Source organism: Tiliqua scincoides, chromosome 1 (genome assembly GCF_035046505.1).
Source record: "Tiliqua scincoides isolate rTilSci1 chromosome 1, rTilSci1.hap2, whole genome shotgun sequence".
NCBI lineage: Eukaryota > Metazoa > Chordata > Lepidosauria > Squamata > Scincidae > Tiliqua > Tiliqua scincoides.
In genome coordinates, this window is record NC_089821.1 from 122,081,642 (window position 1) to 122,097,405 (window position 15,764).

The window sequence follows — 15,764 nt, forward strand, 5'->3', positions numbered from 1 at the left end:
TTCAAACATTTAATGTTAAAAACTAGCACACTGTTTTGTTAGCCTGAATAGAAGTATCTTTGGGTTGCAGCATTTTCATTTTGTTTCTAAAAATAACTTTTCTGGCAATGCTCCCAAATCAAATATATTTAATAAAAGCAATTGCTTTACAGAAAATGGAAGTAAGCTTAAATCTACTCATCACCTACTAGCCATATGGTATTAAACTTCTAGGAACACAATAAAAACAAGATAAATTATGGCAATATATGTCTCGAGTATATCTAAGCATACTACTCTAGAAATAATGGAAATACTTCAGTGCGGTAAGAGTCACAAGATCCACTTCTAAAAAGTTAAGACTTCATTACACAGATTGCCCAAATTGTATGGGTGATTTCTACATGAGCTCCATAGCTACTGGAAACATGCAGCACAAGCACGAAACTCAGTGCACTTAGGATAATCCACGTGAGTGGCTTTCAGTGGTTCAAGTCATTGTGTGGATTAGCAGCATAAATAAATAATTTCAGCATCCTCACTACCTATGGGCATAACAGGAGAACTAGATCTTCTAGGACAGTGTTTCCCAAACACAGTAGGGGGTCAGGACCTACTGGTGGGTCAGGACCTGATTTTTGGTGGGTCACTAAAGGATGATGGAAAGATCAAATAACTAATTGCCTCAAACCCTGAGGCTTTTTAAAAATCAGATAATATAGCTGCTAATTGCCCTGCAAGGATCTGAACTCCTGCAGTTTGCAAGTATGTGTAAATATAGGGAGATGAATGTTTGAGGGTCTTTTCTGATTATTACTTATAAATAAAAAAATATTATTTCTTTAGACATCTTCCTTTTTTGAAGTATGGTAAACGTAGGTGGTTCCCAACAGAGTGTAATTTTAAAAAGTGGGTCCTGATGGTAAAAAGTTTGAGAACCACTGTTCTAGGAGCATTCCTATGCCATTGCATTATGTGAAGCAACCATCTATAGCACATACTGCACTTCTGACAACTGGAATTGTGTCAACCTACTATTATGTGTTCCAACGTATTATAGGTAGGCCCTGTATCCATGGATCCGGTATCTGTGGTTTCAATTACCCATGAATAATTGGGGGGGGGGAGGTCACATGTACATTATTATTTAAATACTTAGCCCAGTTAAAATGCTCTTCCTTTACAGAGGTTGCAGGGTTAATTTCTACTAGATAACCTTGATCTAGTCTTTTCATGTGCTTAGGCTACCTGGAGGTAACTTGCTTGTCACAATAAGCTTATATGCTTACAGCGGTTTAAAGCAAGAACATTTTTGCTCTAATAAGCCATTAAACAATGTGGGAGGCAAGGGCTGCAGAGACAGGGTTCCCTATACCCACAGTTTTCCTATGCGTGGGAGTCCCCAGAATCGATGCCCCACAGTTACGGAGGTATATACAGTTGTACTTGGAATTGGAATGGAATGGATGCCCCGCAGATACACTTGTACTGGGAATTCACTGTCCTAATTCAGCTCACTTCCATGATCACACAATGCTTGTCTCTTTTGTCACATAATTTCCAATTCAATGTATTTTGCTTTTCATTTCTTCTCTCCATCCCCTCTGAAAGATTACAACATTGTGGATTTTAAAATCTAGAGTAGTGCTCTCCAGGATTTGGAAAAAGCCTCCCCCCCCCATGAGCAGCACTTATCGTTCCATCGCAGCACCACTTGTTTTTCAACTCAATTACTGCACAGAGATGCTCCAGGCAGTTGCATCTGCCCAGACATCCTGCTGCACAGCTTGCTGGGACACTGAGGAATAGGTGCAATAGTGACCCTGTGAAGCAATTGAGTTGAAAAATAAGCAGCACTGCAGCAGAACGGTAAGTGCTGGTCAGGATGGGGAGGGTTTTTCCCCTGAACACAGCAGTCTCCAGTTTGGAGACCACTGATCTAGAGTGAAACTCAATACCCCATGGGGAGAGGAAAACATACTATGTAATGAAAAGAAATTTTCTAAATCAACTGTATTTGTTCACTTTAACATTATAAATAAATATTAACACTGGCCTGCAAGTCCAAAAGAGTGCTTTAGAAATAACATGTAGCTTATATTTTCATGCAATGGTTCCCAAAATCTCCAAGGAGACCCTTTAAAAATACTAGTTTGCACATGGTATTCTTCGAGAGAGAGAGAGAGAGAGAGAGAGAGAGATGCAGTTCAACACACACCTAGAACAGATTACCCTGAAAGCAAAAGCAACCTGTCATCAGATGCAATATTTACATTCCGTTAGACCATCATGCAAAGCTAGACAACAAGTGCATTTAACTGAGCAGCAGCAACAGCCGCTGCTGCTGCCACCAACACCACCTCTCTCAATCCTTCTCCCCACAGACACCTTAAATCTCATGGTACTTTTGCAAAGTACTCAAAGATAAAACATATGAAAATGCAGAAGACAGACCTAAAACAATAGTTGAGAAAATAATGCTGTATAGAATCCATTCAACAGAGAGGAGTCGGAGAGGTTCAGTGTGAGCTTTCAGGATGCTACCACCATGCAGAGGTCCAGGCAGCTTAGCAGTGCTTGAGAGTGAAAGAAATGGAATGGGCAACATGCAAGGTAGTGTGCTTCAAGCTAGATTCCAGGCACACCCAGTGAGGTTTCTGAGCAATTTGTTTCTCTAATTTGGATATTAAATGCAGAGTTTGGTTTACAGTCTAGCATCTACCCACCTACTCCATCTCTGTCCTCAAAACATATCAGCTAGAGAAATAACTTCTCTTGGAGAAATCATAACAAATTTAGGGCCCAATCCTATCCAACTTTCCAGCATCACAGCAGCCTCAAAGCAGCCCAGAGGTAAGGGGACAAACAATCCCTTTCCTTGAGGAGGTCCTTGAGAGCTTGCCTCCCACCACAAAATTCAGCACACAGCCTGTTGGCACAGTTGCAGCAGCACTGCAAAGTTGGATAGGATTGGGCATTCGGCACCTTAAAGGCAGATATTCTCAAACTGGGGTGTTGTAACACCCCCGCAAGTGATGCTTTTTCTGTGTCCCTTTAAGGGGAGGGGAGGGGGAATGCAGCTAGGTGATTGGGACAATCAGACAGCTGCCAGGGCTTTCAGAGGCATTTTTATACTTATGTGAGTTCCCACTAGCTTTGGGATGGTGGGGAGCCCTGCGGACATCCACACAAGGCTCCCCAAGCCTCCTAAAATCTAAAAATAAAGATTGCGACCCACTTCCAGTTTCACGATCAGAAACCGGAAGTGGGTCACAATATTTATTTTTAGATTTTACGAGGCTTGGGAGCTCCCCGCACTCCCCAGAGGCCACGCAAGTTCAGGTAAGTGTAAAAATGCCCCTGAAAGCCCCAGCAGAGGCACAATCATCCCCATCGCTTTGCTGTATTCCCCTCTCTTCCTCAATGACTTACAGCGGCTCCCAAAGCATTTGGGAATCACTGCCTGAAGGCAACAAAACTTTTATCATAATGCTAAACACAAAAAGCAAAACCACATATCAGCTGAATTTTTGTTCCACTTAAATATTTTTTAATTTTTTATTCCGTACCCACAGCAGCTTTCATCTTTTTGTTCAACAACTACTTACTATATACACACAAAACTGCCACCACTACCTACTGTGAGAAGAGTATCACTACAGTCTTTTTAATAAGCACACATCCTTCTTTTGTCAGAAATTACTAATCCACATTTTGCTAATTTGCAGAATTTTTTGTAAACTAATACAAAGTACTGCATAACAAAGTTGTTCATTATTCATAATCAGAAGCCTGGAAAATGGAGAATATTAGGAATTGGCATAGCCAAGAAATATCACCTCATTCTGTCTCATTGGTATGTTATGTAAAGTCTATTAAATGTATTTTATTTTTACAAATACCAGTGCCTTCAGTTTAATCACCAAAGTTAGACATATTACAAATCTGGGAATTGTTGATCAAACCCAAGCAAACACCAATCTCTTTTCATCCCAGATAATCACTGATTAACAGGTTTACTCAGTCTGAATCTTCAGTAGTCTGTTCAGAACTATGCTTCAGTATTCTTCACTTCATTTGTCCAGAATCCATGATGGGGTGAGCCACACTCCAAAAGAGTCACATGGCACAACATTTTAAAAACAACAAGTGTTAAGAAAGGTGGTACTACATCCTTTGCAACCATTTTTCAAAAAAAGATTCTCAGCAAGTGTGAGGACTTCTTGGCATCTTCCTGATCATGCACATGCAATGTTTAGTTAGTACAACAAAATAAGACCACTTGGGACAAACAAAGAAAAGTTGGGGTTGGGGCTCTTTATCAAGCATGCTTAAATTTACTGCTAATTCTAACACTGCTTAATGCTTTCATTATCATTTGTCATTTATGCCTGAAGTCTCAACTCTCCTGACACTATGGAACATCTTGATTATACATGATGGGTTTGTGTATAACAGAATGTTTTTTAGAAGGACTGTGGATATCCACATTTCTCAGAACAATTGTGAAGCTTGTACAGTACACATTTTGCAAGTACTTTGGCAAACAAGTTATGACTTGTCATCAACAGTGCCAAAAAACTGCACTGATAGACAAAGAGATTACAGGAACAGATTAAGAAGATCTGAGGGATAGCAAGGAATAGTTCCATTGAATTTTATGGCCAATGAAGCACCCTCCACCAGTACCAAGGGAACCATAGGCTGATTGCATGCACTGCATAAAGAGAGCAGCTCTTAGTAAAGAGAACAAGTTAATAAATCTTCTAAAGAAAAATAACTAAATTCTGAAGAATACCACTGTAAAAGGTTGTATGAACATTACCCCCCCCCCCCCCCAGTTCGGGCTGCATCTACTAGGAAAGCCTGGTTTGAGAGACAATCTCATAAGAACTGGAATATGACTACAATTGGATTGTAGTCTCAAGAGCAGGTGGTGAAACATTTCAGTTAATTGGCAATTCAGCAAAATAATAAGTGAAAAATGCTTGACAAAAAATACACTTTTGAATTTAAAAAATAATTTTGCCAATATTCTCTTGTTGACTTAAATCTCTGTAAAACTTTTATATCCTCTAAAAGAATTCCAGTTTTCCAAAATAATCTTAACATTCTCTTATTCTAAATATTTACATGCGTAGTGCAAGGTGTTTCCAAGCAATTCCAAAGTTATCGGGTATGGCTCTGTGCCTTATGTTAGTCATGCCAAGCAAATTGTCGCATAGAGGGCTCAGGACCCACAAGATTATGAAAGGTAGTTCTATATTTGGTGCTAGGCGTAAAGAGGGTGCATGTGTATTTCAAAACAGAAGAAACAACACCTTGGGATAGCGGAAACACATACTAGAACAGAAAGGAGTTCGGCTTAGGAATAAGGAGCCAGGATCCTCCTCCAGCAACTGCCTTACTGACTTCTGCCTCCTCATCTCTGTCCTACCCTCTGTTGTGGCTGCTGCCAAGTTGGGCTCCGGTGAGCCATGCTCAGGGATCCTGAGCACCAGTACGTCCCCCTCTTGCTTGCGTTTGATCCCTAGGTCTGTGGAGCCGTGTAGGATCGGGGATCCGGGAATGCTCAAGTCAGCATCACTTGAGAAGTCAAAGCCATCTGGGATTCAACATATAATATTTTAGTGCTTTTCTACTCTTTTTCTAAACATTCCAACCCAGGCAGGGAAATGAAGGTTTACACGTACATGGAACACACAGGAATGGCATCTGCACTTTGCTAGGCAAACAGCCAGGTAAACACCATATAAAGAGGTAGTTGTGCTATACTGTATACAACAGACCAGCATACAACATATCAATGGGAAGGACACATATGACTAAGGATTTGCAAAATGGTAATACTTGTTTTAGGGAGAGACAACCAGAAGAGAATGAAAACCAGAGATTTCAAATGCTGGCAAAGACAAGGGAAGAGAAGAGTTGATTTTTGGAAGTTCTGAATTTTTGCTTTCCCACTCAAATGTAATATCACATACAGTAAGAGTCTTAACCTCTCATACAGAACAAATTGGTTAATTTCATACAGAAATTTAAAAAATCACCATCTTTATGCTTGCATTCCTTATTCCAAGTTGGATAAGTCCAACTTTAAAACAATTTCAGACCCAAGTATTAATTAGGGAGCTGCTAATCAGAAAGAAAATAAAAAGTTCCACAAGTTAGCACAATGCAGTTCATATTAGAATCTCACATTATTTTTAACAATGAAATCCTATGCACATCTATTCAAAATGTTAGTACAATACAGTTCATATTAGAATCTCACATTTTTTTAAACAGTGAAATCCTATGCACATCTATTGAGAAGTAAGCCCTAAATTTAACAGGTCTTATTCCCAAGTAAGTGTGTATAGGATTGCAGCCTAAGAGTACAGGGATTGAAAATATATTTCCAGAGCATATAACATTATAAACCTGTGACAGTATTTTCTTAAGAGGCTTAGATAAATACCAGTCACTAAAATTCTCACAATAAACATCAGAATACAAAGATTTTCCAGATGCAAATTCCCTTTTATTTAATTTTACTGATATCTGCAGTTTCAAATATTGTTTGAATACTGTATATTGATATTTTGGAAAGTGAAATGCTTTTTCAGAGTAGGGAAGGGCCTAAATTTTAGAGACATTATCTGGCTGCAGTTAGCCACAAACCATTTTCCAATGTCAAAAGTGAGTCCTTTCACACCAATTAAAGTTAGAGAGGCAATAAGAGCTAACCTACTGAATATGGAAAAGATGTCAAATGTCTGTAAGTTTTAGTCCTGTAATGAACATCTATTCATAGGATACTATTTAAGCCACTTAAAGCCTTCTAGGTCTCCTAAATGATAAAATGAAGGTGACACACCACAGGGCGTGATCATGATTACACATACATAGAATGCACAGAAAAAGTGATCAGCACTATGTATATTTCAGAAACTGACATTCAAGCTCAGAAACCAAATAGAGATGAATTATGCTATACTATCACTAGTTTGCCCTAGATGGGCTTACCTTCTCTTCTCCAGCGATGTCGACGGATTGAAGCTGTTGTGATGGCAGTCCGAGAAATCCTCGGCACTGTTGGGGTAACCTCCACCTTCAGTATCTTTTGTCCTCCTTGAGATGCATCAGGAGCATCAAAGGGTAAGGAGTTCTTCATAGCATTTGCAACCTAAGACAATAGTAAGATGCTGTACAAATTGGCCATCGTGATATGCAGATTAAAACGATCAAAAGAGGAAACTATTAAGAGTACTATAAAATGTAACAGCAACCCAAAGATTTAAACTTCATAATCATAAACAAGGTTACTGTGCAGGACTTTATCGTCATATCATCACCTTGTAGAACTCTGCCTTACGTTATTTACAACTCAGTCCTAACCAGCACTGATGAAGCGGTAAGATTAGGACTGCACCATTATACACCCTTATCATTGCGCACTGTAGATACTCGCCTATAAGGTGAGAAATTTATGCCAATCAATCAAGCTTCAATCATCTCCTTGCCTTATCTGCAAGATCACTCAGGGCAGTTCAGGCAAGTGGAGCAGCACCAGGAGAAGCAAGAGGACAATGCAGAGATAATTAGAGGACAACTGGTCTCTAGGCAACCCCTCTAGAGCAAGCTCCTCCTCTGCGTGCCAAGACTTGCAGCTGAGCTCTCTCGTCCTCTCCTCATTTCCAGGTCCAAGCAGGTTAAAGAACAAAGAGGTGAACAGAACACTCCCTTTCTTCAGGACTCAAGGAGCTTGTTTTTCTTTCACCTCCAGGTACAAGCAGGAGACAGGAAGGAGGGCTGTGGGTTGCCGATGGGGAGAGGAATGCACTTTCCTACAACTCCCCTTGAAGTGCATCAATGAATTTCCAACCTCACTTTTCAATGTGAGGCACATTGTCCAGACAACTTGGGGGCATGGGGGTGGTGGTGGAGGGGCTTCTGACGCAGGACAGACGGCCTTGAATGGCACCACGCTCTTTTGTCTCTCCTCTCCCTCCAGTGTATCGCTTTCTTGGATGGTTTTGTCCCTTTATTTCTTGTGCCGGGGGAAGAGAGGGAAGCAGAGATGAGTGTCAGGGCATCTTTTTTCTGTGTTCTTTCTCCTAATGGTGCATTCACCTCTCCTTCTGTTCTTTGGAACAGCAGGGATGAGGGAGGTTTTTGTTTTGGAAATATCAAAGGTATTTGGGACCAAGGGGGGAAAGAGGTGAGCGCTTAGAACTTTGGAGGCAAAAAGATGATGCCCATCAGCACTTAAATGTGTTGGTTTTTGCTGAAGGAGGAAAGAAAAAAAACCCCCAAACTTTCTTTCACTCCCTCCTAGCTGCTGTTCACATGAATGAGTTAATGAAGTTGCATTTTATTCATTGCTGCAAGCTTATTGATCAGCCTGCTCAATGTTATCACTTAGAGAAGTCAGGTTTAGGCTACAATCCTATCCACACGTACCTGTGAGTAAGTTCCAGGTAAGACTATAGTGAGACTTACATCTGAATAGACATGCGTAGGATTGGGCTGTTAAGCAGTCTGTTGGGAGCCTAGCCTGAAGGAAAACTGAAATTCCTTTTAAAGGGGAGCAGGTATGGGTAGCCTTGTTATTGCCACTGAATTCCACTGGCAAGCTAGAAATGGGCTTATATAATATACCAGCCAACGCAAAACTATGGTTATTCCTCAACCAGGCAAACGGATGAATATGTGCACACACCATCGTTCTGACTATATTATTGTAGCATCTCCATATTGGCTTGGGTGCATTTGTGTGCGATTATGGGAGCTAGGAGCCATAGATATGTGACTGGAAATTATCCAAGTACCTGTAGGTGCATGTAGAGAAAAGTTGCAAAATCATAATCTTAGCATTTTATATAGAAACTTAATATATTTAATATTTAACAATTTAATATTAAATATAATTTAATATAGTGTTGGAAAGACCCATGGAATGCAATGGGGTCTACTTCTGAGTAAATAGGGTTGAAACTGTAGCTACACTTGCTCATGCCCATTTCTTGTTGCTTGCCTCTCTGCTGTAAACTGAATTGCACACGCGACATTATGTGTTACAAGTATATAAGGATTTGATTAATGGTTCTACTGGTATGTTGTTTACAGTGCACTTACTAATGTTTACACAAAGGTTGTGAAGACCAGAATTTTAAAAATTAATGAATAAAATTGTATCTTATGATCTTTTACTATATTTTAATAAATTAAGAGTCTTAATAAATTAGAGACTAATAAATTAGAGTACAGTTCTTAGGTAACAATTACTGGTAGGTTATTTTTCAGGATCTGGATTTGGGTAAAACAGACAAAACTATAGCCAGACACCCCCCTAAGTTTAACTCCCCCAACTTACCTGAGGGACAGAGAAAATTCCATGATTTTAAGCTCAAAACCTGCCCTCGATTTATCTGTGAGATCGACATACTCAAGTATGTGCAGTATGTTCCCTTTTCTCTCTTCTAGTCAGTTAACAGCTATGCACCATCTGTCCAAATTATAACCAGTGCCACCACATAATTCTCAGGTACTGGTTTTGCAATCAGATTTGAAAGCTTCAGCTTCTGGTCTCTCTCTGTTGTTAATGAAGTTCAAGCCGTGCTGTAGGACATGCAGAAGATACGTGCAAATTGCCACCCACTGATTGACACTTATGGAATATTTTTCTCAGTCGTATTAGTTATATGGGTTGTATTACAAGCCATGCTAACCTTTACTTGGTGGGTATTTGTCAGCATTCTTCCAAGTGGAAGGGACTGACCAATTCTGGTTCTCAGTCTGTCACAACCCAGCATCTCCTACCAGTTAATCCTGAGTGACATCACTTGCACCCAATTTTATTTTTTTACTACACAGTGATACTCCCTATACAAAGACATGTTGTGACTCCTGGGGGAGGCCTTGCACCAGTGTCTCCTCCCTCCCAAATTCATCATTTTCCTGGGGCCAAAACCAGTTGCCTACACTGCCATTACAAAGAAGAAAGTCAGCCACAGAGACACCATTTGTGAATGCTTCCCTCCCAATTGCATGGATGAGTTCCACACTCCCCACGGATTTCCCTAAAAGTCTAAACAGGAGCATGCAGACAGCAGTTCAGGAGTACTAGGACAAATTCAATCGGCAATAAACAGTTAAAAAGTTTAAAGCAGAAAATAAGTTTATGGAGGAGAACCAATACAAAGAGAAAACAACAAGCAGCAGCTTATGGATTGGCTTGGACATTAAGTTCCCAGGTGTTGTTCTCAGCAAAATTCTAGCATGTTATTACAGACAAGCACTGAACTCAAAACAATTCCTTTACACGTCTGAATTTATTGATCTTTAACTGCACTCACTCCAGGTGTCAACTTTCCAGATTCCAACTCGTCCAAAACTCCAAGAGATATGTGGACATGGTCAACACAGAATTAACTCTGAGTCAGATCAACACACACTTTGAGCACCCTTAAGTAATCTTGGATTTGGAGGTCCATATTCCTTGTTCACTTTGCCTGCTATTCTGTCTTGCTATTGGCCTGTGGAGCAACAACTCACTGGTGCTATAACAAGTCATACCCATTCCAGCTTCCATTCAAGACCCACCAGGCCAGGCAGCACTCAAGATCAGCAAACCCCTGCAACCTCTTTTCTGACTGTTCTCCTTCCCTCACTCTTAGTGCCAGCAAAATGGCTGAAGTCAGGGCAGGCTGGTAAGCCAAGCTTCTTGGGCCACCTCTCTCTCTCTCTCTCTCTCTCTCTCTCTCTCTCTCTCTCTCTCTCTCCCCCCATCTCCCTCAGAGCCCCTACAGCCTTTTCTGTAAGGAGAAAGGCATCTTGGTTCCTTCACTCAGCTCTCCTCAAGGCTATCATCTCCATGCAGGTTAAGGGCCTTCTCCACAGCACTCGAAGTTCCCTCTTTGTCCAGGGAGACTTTGCTTGGACTGTCCATTGCAGCTGCTACTCCTTGCAACACAATGCTCTTACAACCTGCATAACAGGAATAGTAACCTTGGTCTGCAGTGCAGCCTCAAAGACTCACCAACTTCCCACTATCTTTCATTGTCTTTGTCTCATTATAAGTCAAATTGACTGCACACTTAACTGTCTGTGTCTGTGAGAGAGGAACTGTTTGTCAGAGGTCCAAGATCAGCCATAGGCCTCCTTTCCAAACAAATTCACTTGACCATTTCAGCCAAGTCCTCAGAGATTTTGGTATATAGGCCATAAAAAGTTTGTTCAGAGACTAGCTTCCCCCACCACAAGTAGGTGAAATTCTTTTACAGCCTGTTTCTAGGCTCATCCCTGGTCTATAGCCCTTGGTTCAAGCTACACAGAGCCATTCCCTGTCACAGTCTTTTACTGCAACCTCTACCCTTCCCCTTTCATTCCTGCTCTTTCCCTTTCTTTTCCTAGGTTCCTCTGGGAAGCCCAAACCAGGAGAAGAAAGGGAAAGTTTTGGGGTGCAGGGAAGATAGAAAAGGAAGTAAGTTAGCAGTAATAACTACGAACAGAAATTTCAAACAGCAGTTTCCAAACTCTCCTTAATTGCTACATCTTGCTCTCTTCTCCTTGGATTTCAGATAAATGCAATGCCATCTTGCACTACCAAAACATATTGTAGGGGAAGAGACAACACACCTGTGCTTTCAATTAAATCTATTTTTAAAATTATTTAAAACTTTTTAAAAAAAAGTTGGGAGTCACACACAGGTCTTGGAAAATTCAGCTAAAGAGTTAGCTTTAATTAGAAGAGCCAGAGAGCAAACACATTTTTGAAACCTATTTCGAAAGAGGCTGCACATGTTAAATCTCTTTTAATTAAGAAAAAAAGGCAGAAGAGAAATAGGTAAAGGAACACAGGACACAGTATTTCGGGGGGAGTGGAGGAAGACATGTTTGAGAAAGGCAATTACTTCTATTGTAAAACGAGACAAATAAAACAGGAACAACAATCAGATTAATTTTGTGTTGAGCTCACTGTTCAGTTTTAGTCAGGAGTGAAAGCAGCATTCAAATGCTAATCTACCTAAAGGCTTTTCATTCTCGGAGGGAGTTCAAACAGCATGCTCAGTTTTTAATTTAGATTTTTCAATTTGTTAGTGCATTTAGCAATTTCCTCAAGGAAATCACTGTTTCAATAATTCACCAAAGCATTTAAATCAACATATTCAGAAATATACAGCTAAATATTCTAGCCAACAACAATTCACCATGAGAGCCATTTAACCAAATCTATTGGAAAGATGAAAAATGCATTTCTCATTTGCCAAGAAATGATCCCACACTTCTCTTCCGCATACACACAAAAACCCAAAACACAAAGCCTAGAACTTAACAGCTGTGCAAAAACATTTTTTTTTATTTTTCTTCAGGTCAGAGTCTGCACAAAGTATATCAGATTTCAGTATCACTGCCTTTACCTTTCCATAAGTACATCCTACCGGGTAGATGGGACTCGTCAGCCTGGGAAGGCAGCTCATCTAAGAGAAGGAAACTCTGACCTCAAACTTCCACTGCCTTGTGACTATATCCAGTTGTGGAAAAGGCTTCAGGAGAAAACCTCGAGGCAAAATCAGGAGCCAGAGTCCCTGAGGCAGTTTGTGGCTGTACACAGTCACGCTCTGGCAACTCCTGCGACGCAGCTGGAACCAACCGTATTGGCGTCTGCCTTTCCATTGGACCATTCCAGCGACGTGGAGAGGGGGGATTTGCTGCATGGGCAACAGCCTATCCTCCATACCTTCTTTACCCAGGCTTCGCGCACTGGAGAAGACTCTCCAACTTCGCCATACGGCGTCGGCACAACACGGGAAGCAGCAGTTTACCGGTTATAAGTCTTCGCTCGATTGGCGTAGAGCACGACGCCAGGGGCTGCTTCCGACGGTGGGAGAGATCATTGCATCTCATTGGGCAGCTACCACCTGCCTTAAGCTGGGCAGTACCCAGCCAGTAAGGTGTTGCCTCACCATGGTCCGTTAACCTCATGGGGTGCGTGGGGTTTAGGGTGAAAACTGACAAGCGGATCGACAACTCTGCACTGAAATGTCTGCGTGACTTCCTCTTTGCCAACGATGCAGCTGTCACTACCCACTCTGCCAAAGATCTCCAGCAGCTCATGGACAGGTAGACCACAGCTGCGATACAAGGACATCTGCAAGAGGGATATGAAGGCCTTAGACCTCAACAAGTGGGAAACCCTGGCCTCTGAGAGGCCCGCTTGGAGGCAGGCTGTGCAGCATGGCCTTTCCCAGTTTGAAGAGACACTTGGCCAACAGACTGAGGCAAAGAGACAAAGAAGGAAGGCCCAAAGCCAGGCAGACATACCAGGGACAGACTGCACTTGCTCCCAGTGTGGAAGGGATTGTCATTCCCGAATCGGCCTTTTCAGCCACACTAGACGCTGTTCCAGAACCACCATTCACAGCGCGATACCATAGTCTTTCGAGACTGAAGGTTGCCAACAGCAAGTACATCCTACACAGACTGTCTGCCTTCAGTCCCTGCAGAGTTCAGCAACTGGAAGCCCCTGCAAAGTTCAGACATGGTGCCTTCCTTGTGTTACATTTTAGACTGTGAGCCACTTTGGGACACAAAACCCACATGTAAACTACCCTGTGAAATTTTTGTTGGAACATGTTATGTTTACTAATAATAATGATTTTTTTTTTTTTTTTGAGGGAGCAGATTTGTGGGTTCTTTTTTCCCCAAAAATGTGCAGAACAGTTTGGAGGAAGAGATCAGTCATAAAATGGTAGAATGAATGCACACAAACACACACCCTCCCAAGATACAAACATCCTGTCTATCCACATTCTGATTGGAAAGGGATTCCTCTTAATTGTGTGGCAGCTCCTGGCACATCAGCATCCTTCTCAAACCCATTCACCCACCAGCACACTAAAACAGAGTATTCCAGACCCTTTTCTTCCATTCTGATTATAGTTTTAATTGGCTTATCTCCAGAGCTGTATGTAGCAGCAACTCTAAAACAATTTAAATATAGCAGAATCTTGAAAGCAAACTGTTACTCTTCTTGTGATCAACCACCCTCTGTGAGTGTCCGTATATACTCTAGCTCCATGCAAATCTCCACACTGCTCAGAATCTCTGGATTCCTGCAAGGAAACTCCAAAATCTCCTTCAGGAACCCATTTGAAACTTTCACTTCTTTTCTCTTGACCTCCACCTTTCCCTGTCCCTAATGGCTAACAGCTGGGGTGGAAGAGCAAGGACTCTCCTTGAAAGTGGCCCTTTCTCCTGATTTCTTTGGATGCACCCAACACACTCTGTTTTTCAAGCAACCCTCACCATACGATAGAAACATACTACAATATTTAAGGGCAAAGAAACACATAGTATTTCTGTCTTCATTCTTTTATCATGAAACTTGAATTTTGTTTGGACTTTTAATAAATTAGTTGCATTCTAACACTTGATCTACCTGGTCCATGTTCATGGCTAAGTCAGCGGATTGTCACATCTCTTTGCCCTGCTGTCTGTACTGTGGGTTTAACTTTTCATAAGAACCCTAGGCTCAGTGCTCTCCTGGGAAGGAGGTTTTCCCCAGATGGCTCTCCTTTCTCTTGTCTCTATCGCCTGGGATGGTGGCAATGGATACTTTTTCCTAATTCAACTGCTGGTGCAGTAAGGGATGTGGGTGTACTAACCACTAGATACTATTGCCCTTGGTCAGCCTGACTTCTCCCAGGAGTCCCTTTCCCCCACAACAGAAGTTAATCCATTGGGGCACAGCCCTGCCAGAGAGGTTTGTGGGCAAGCAAGTTGGAAACTGGTAGACAGGATGCCCATATTCAAACAGTTGTGCCACTGGTGCTCCTACTTGGAAAGCAAGCCAAAAATTCCAATGGTGAGGGCAGAAACAGATTTGCAGTGTGATAAACACAGAGCAAAGATTTACTACTTTGGCTTTCATGAAATCTAGCAGGCCCCCCCCCCCAAAAAAAAAAAAAACTAAAGGCAAAAGTTTAGCCTCACAGTAGCCAGCTCTGAACTAGAAAGCAGGGCAAGGAGCTGGCTGGCAGTCATTAGCACAAACCATTCCAATTGTATCAGCCTGAACAGCAGTTGTAGAGATTGGGCCTCTCCCCACAGTGTAGCCAGAGCGTATAGGTAAATATTTGCATGGTTCCCAGCAAAGCAAGCATGCCGAGAGCATCAGTCAGAGCAACAGTTCCTGGTCCACCTCCAATCTTCCTACAGTCAACTGACATTCTGCCCACTCTGGTTGTACGTGACATTGAACAACTCTTTGGATCCTAGCCTAGCACAAAAAGTCTGATCTACAGAGCAAACAACATTGTCAGAGCTCCAAAGCAGAATGATGTAATTGCATTAAGCATTACACAAATATCAATACAAGATAAAAGATCAGACTATGTTGGAAGGGGAACAGTACACCACACAAGCCCTTTGGAAACAGCATTAGCAATGTAGGTACATTAAGGCAACAGTACATTTTTCCTTACCAACAATGGCTGAGAATAGAGTTCAAGCTGTGCTCTGTAAATGATATCATCCAGTGATTCCTGGCCAAGTTCCCACTGTCCATTGTACCTACATAGAGATAAAAAAGGAATTAGATAAGTCATTGCTCTTTCCCTAATTCAGTAGTTTTCAAACTCTCAGGGAGTTTGAAAACCACTTTAAGTCCTTGCAGGGGCAGGAGGGGAAGGCAGCTGGGGTGGGGGAAGGCAGCAATGCGATCCCTAGGATCGCGTTGCTCAGAGGGCTTGGCTGTACTTACCAGAGCCTCCTGCAGCTGCCTGGGGGTGCGGGAAGCG

The 15,764-nt window shown here is 41.8% G+C and overlaps 1 protein-coding gene across 3 annotated transcripts in view; it reads right to left on the bottom strand.

Moving 5' to 3' along the window:
* HYCC2 (hyccin PI4KA lipid kinase complex subunit 2) overlaps positions 1-15,764 on the bottom strand; it is a 70,878-nt gene that overhangs the window by 7,843 nt on the left and 47,271 nt on the right. For 2 of the 3 annotated variants that reach the window (XM_066620269.1, XM_066620183.1), the window contains 3 exons: positions 15,450-15,537; positions 6,988-7,147; positions 5,324-5,584 (listed from right to left, as the gene is read on the bottom strand). In XM_066620269.1, the coding sequence (XP_066476366.1) occupies positions 5,324-5,584; positions 6,988-7,147; positions 15,450-15,537 (509 nt within the window). The remainder of the gene's footprint in view (positions 1-5,323; positions 5,585-6,987; positions 7,148-15,449; positions 15,538-15,764) is intronic. The other variant, XM_066620355.1, reaches the window with a different exon arrangement.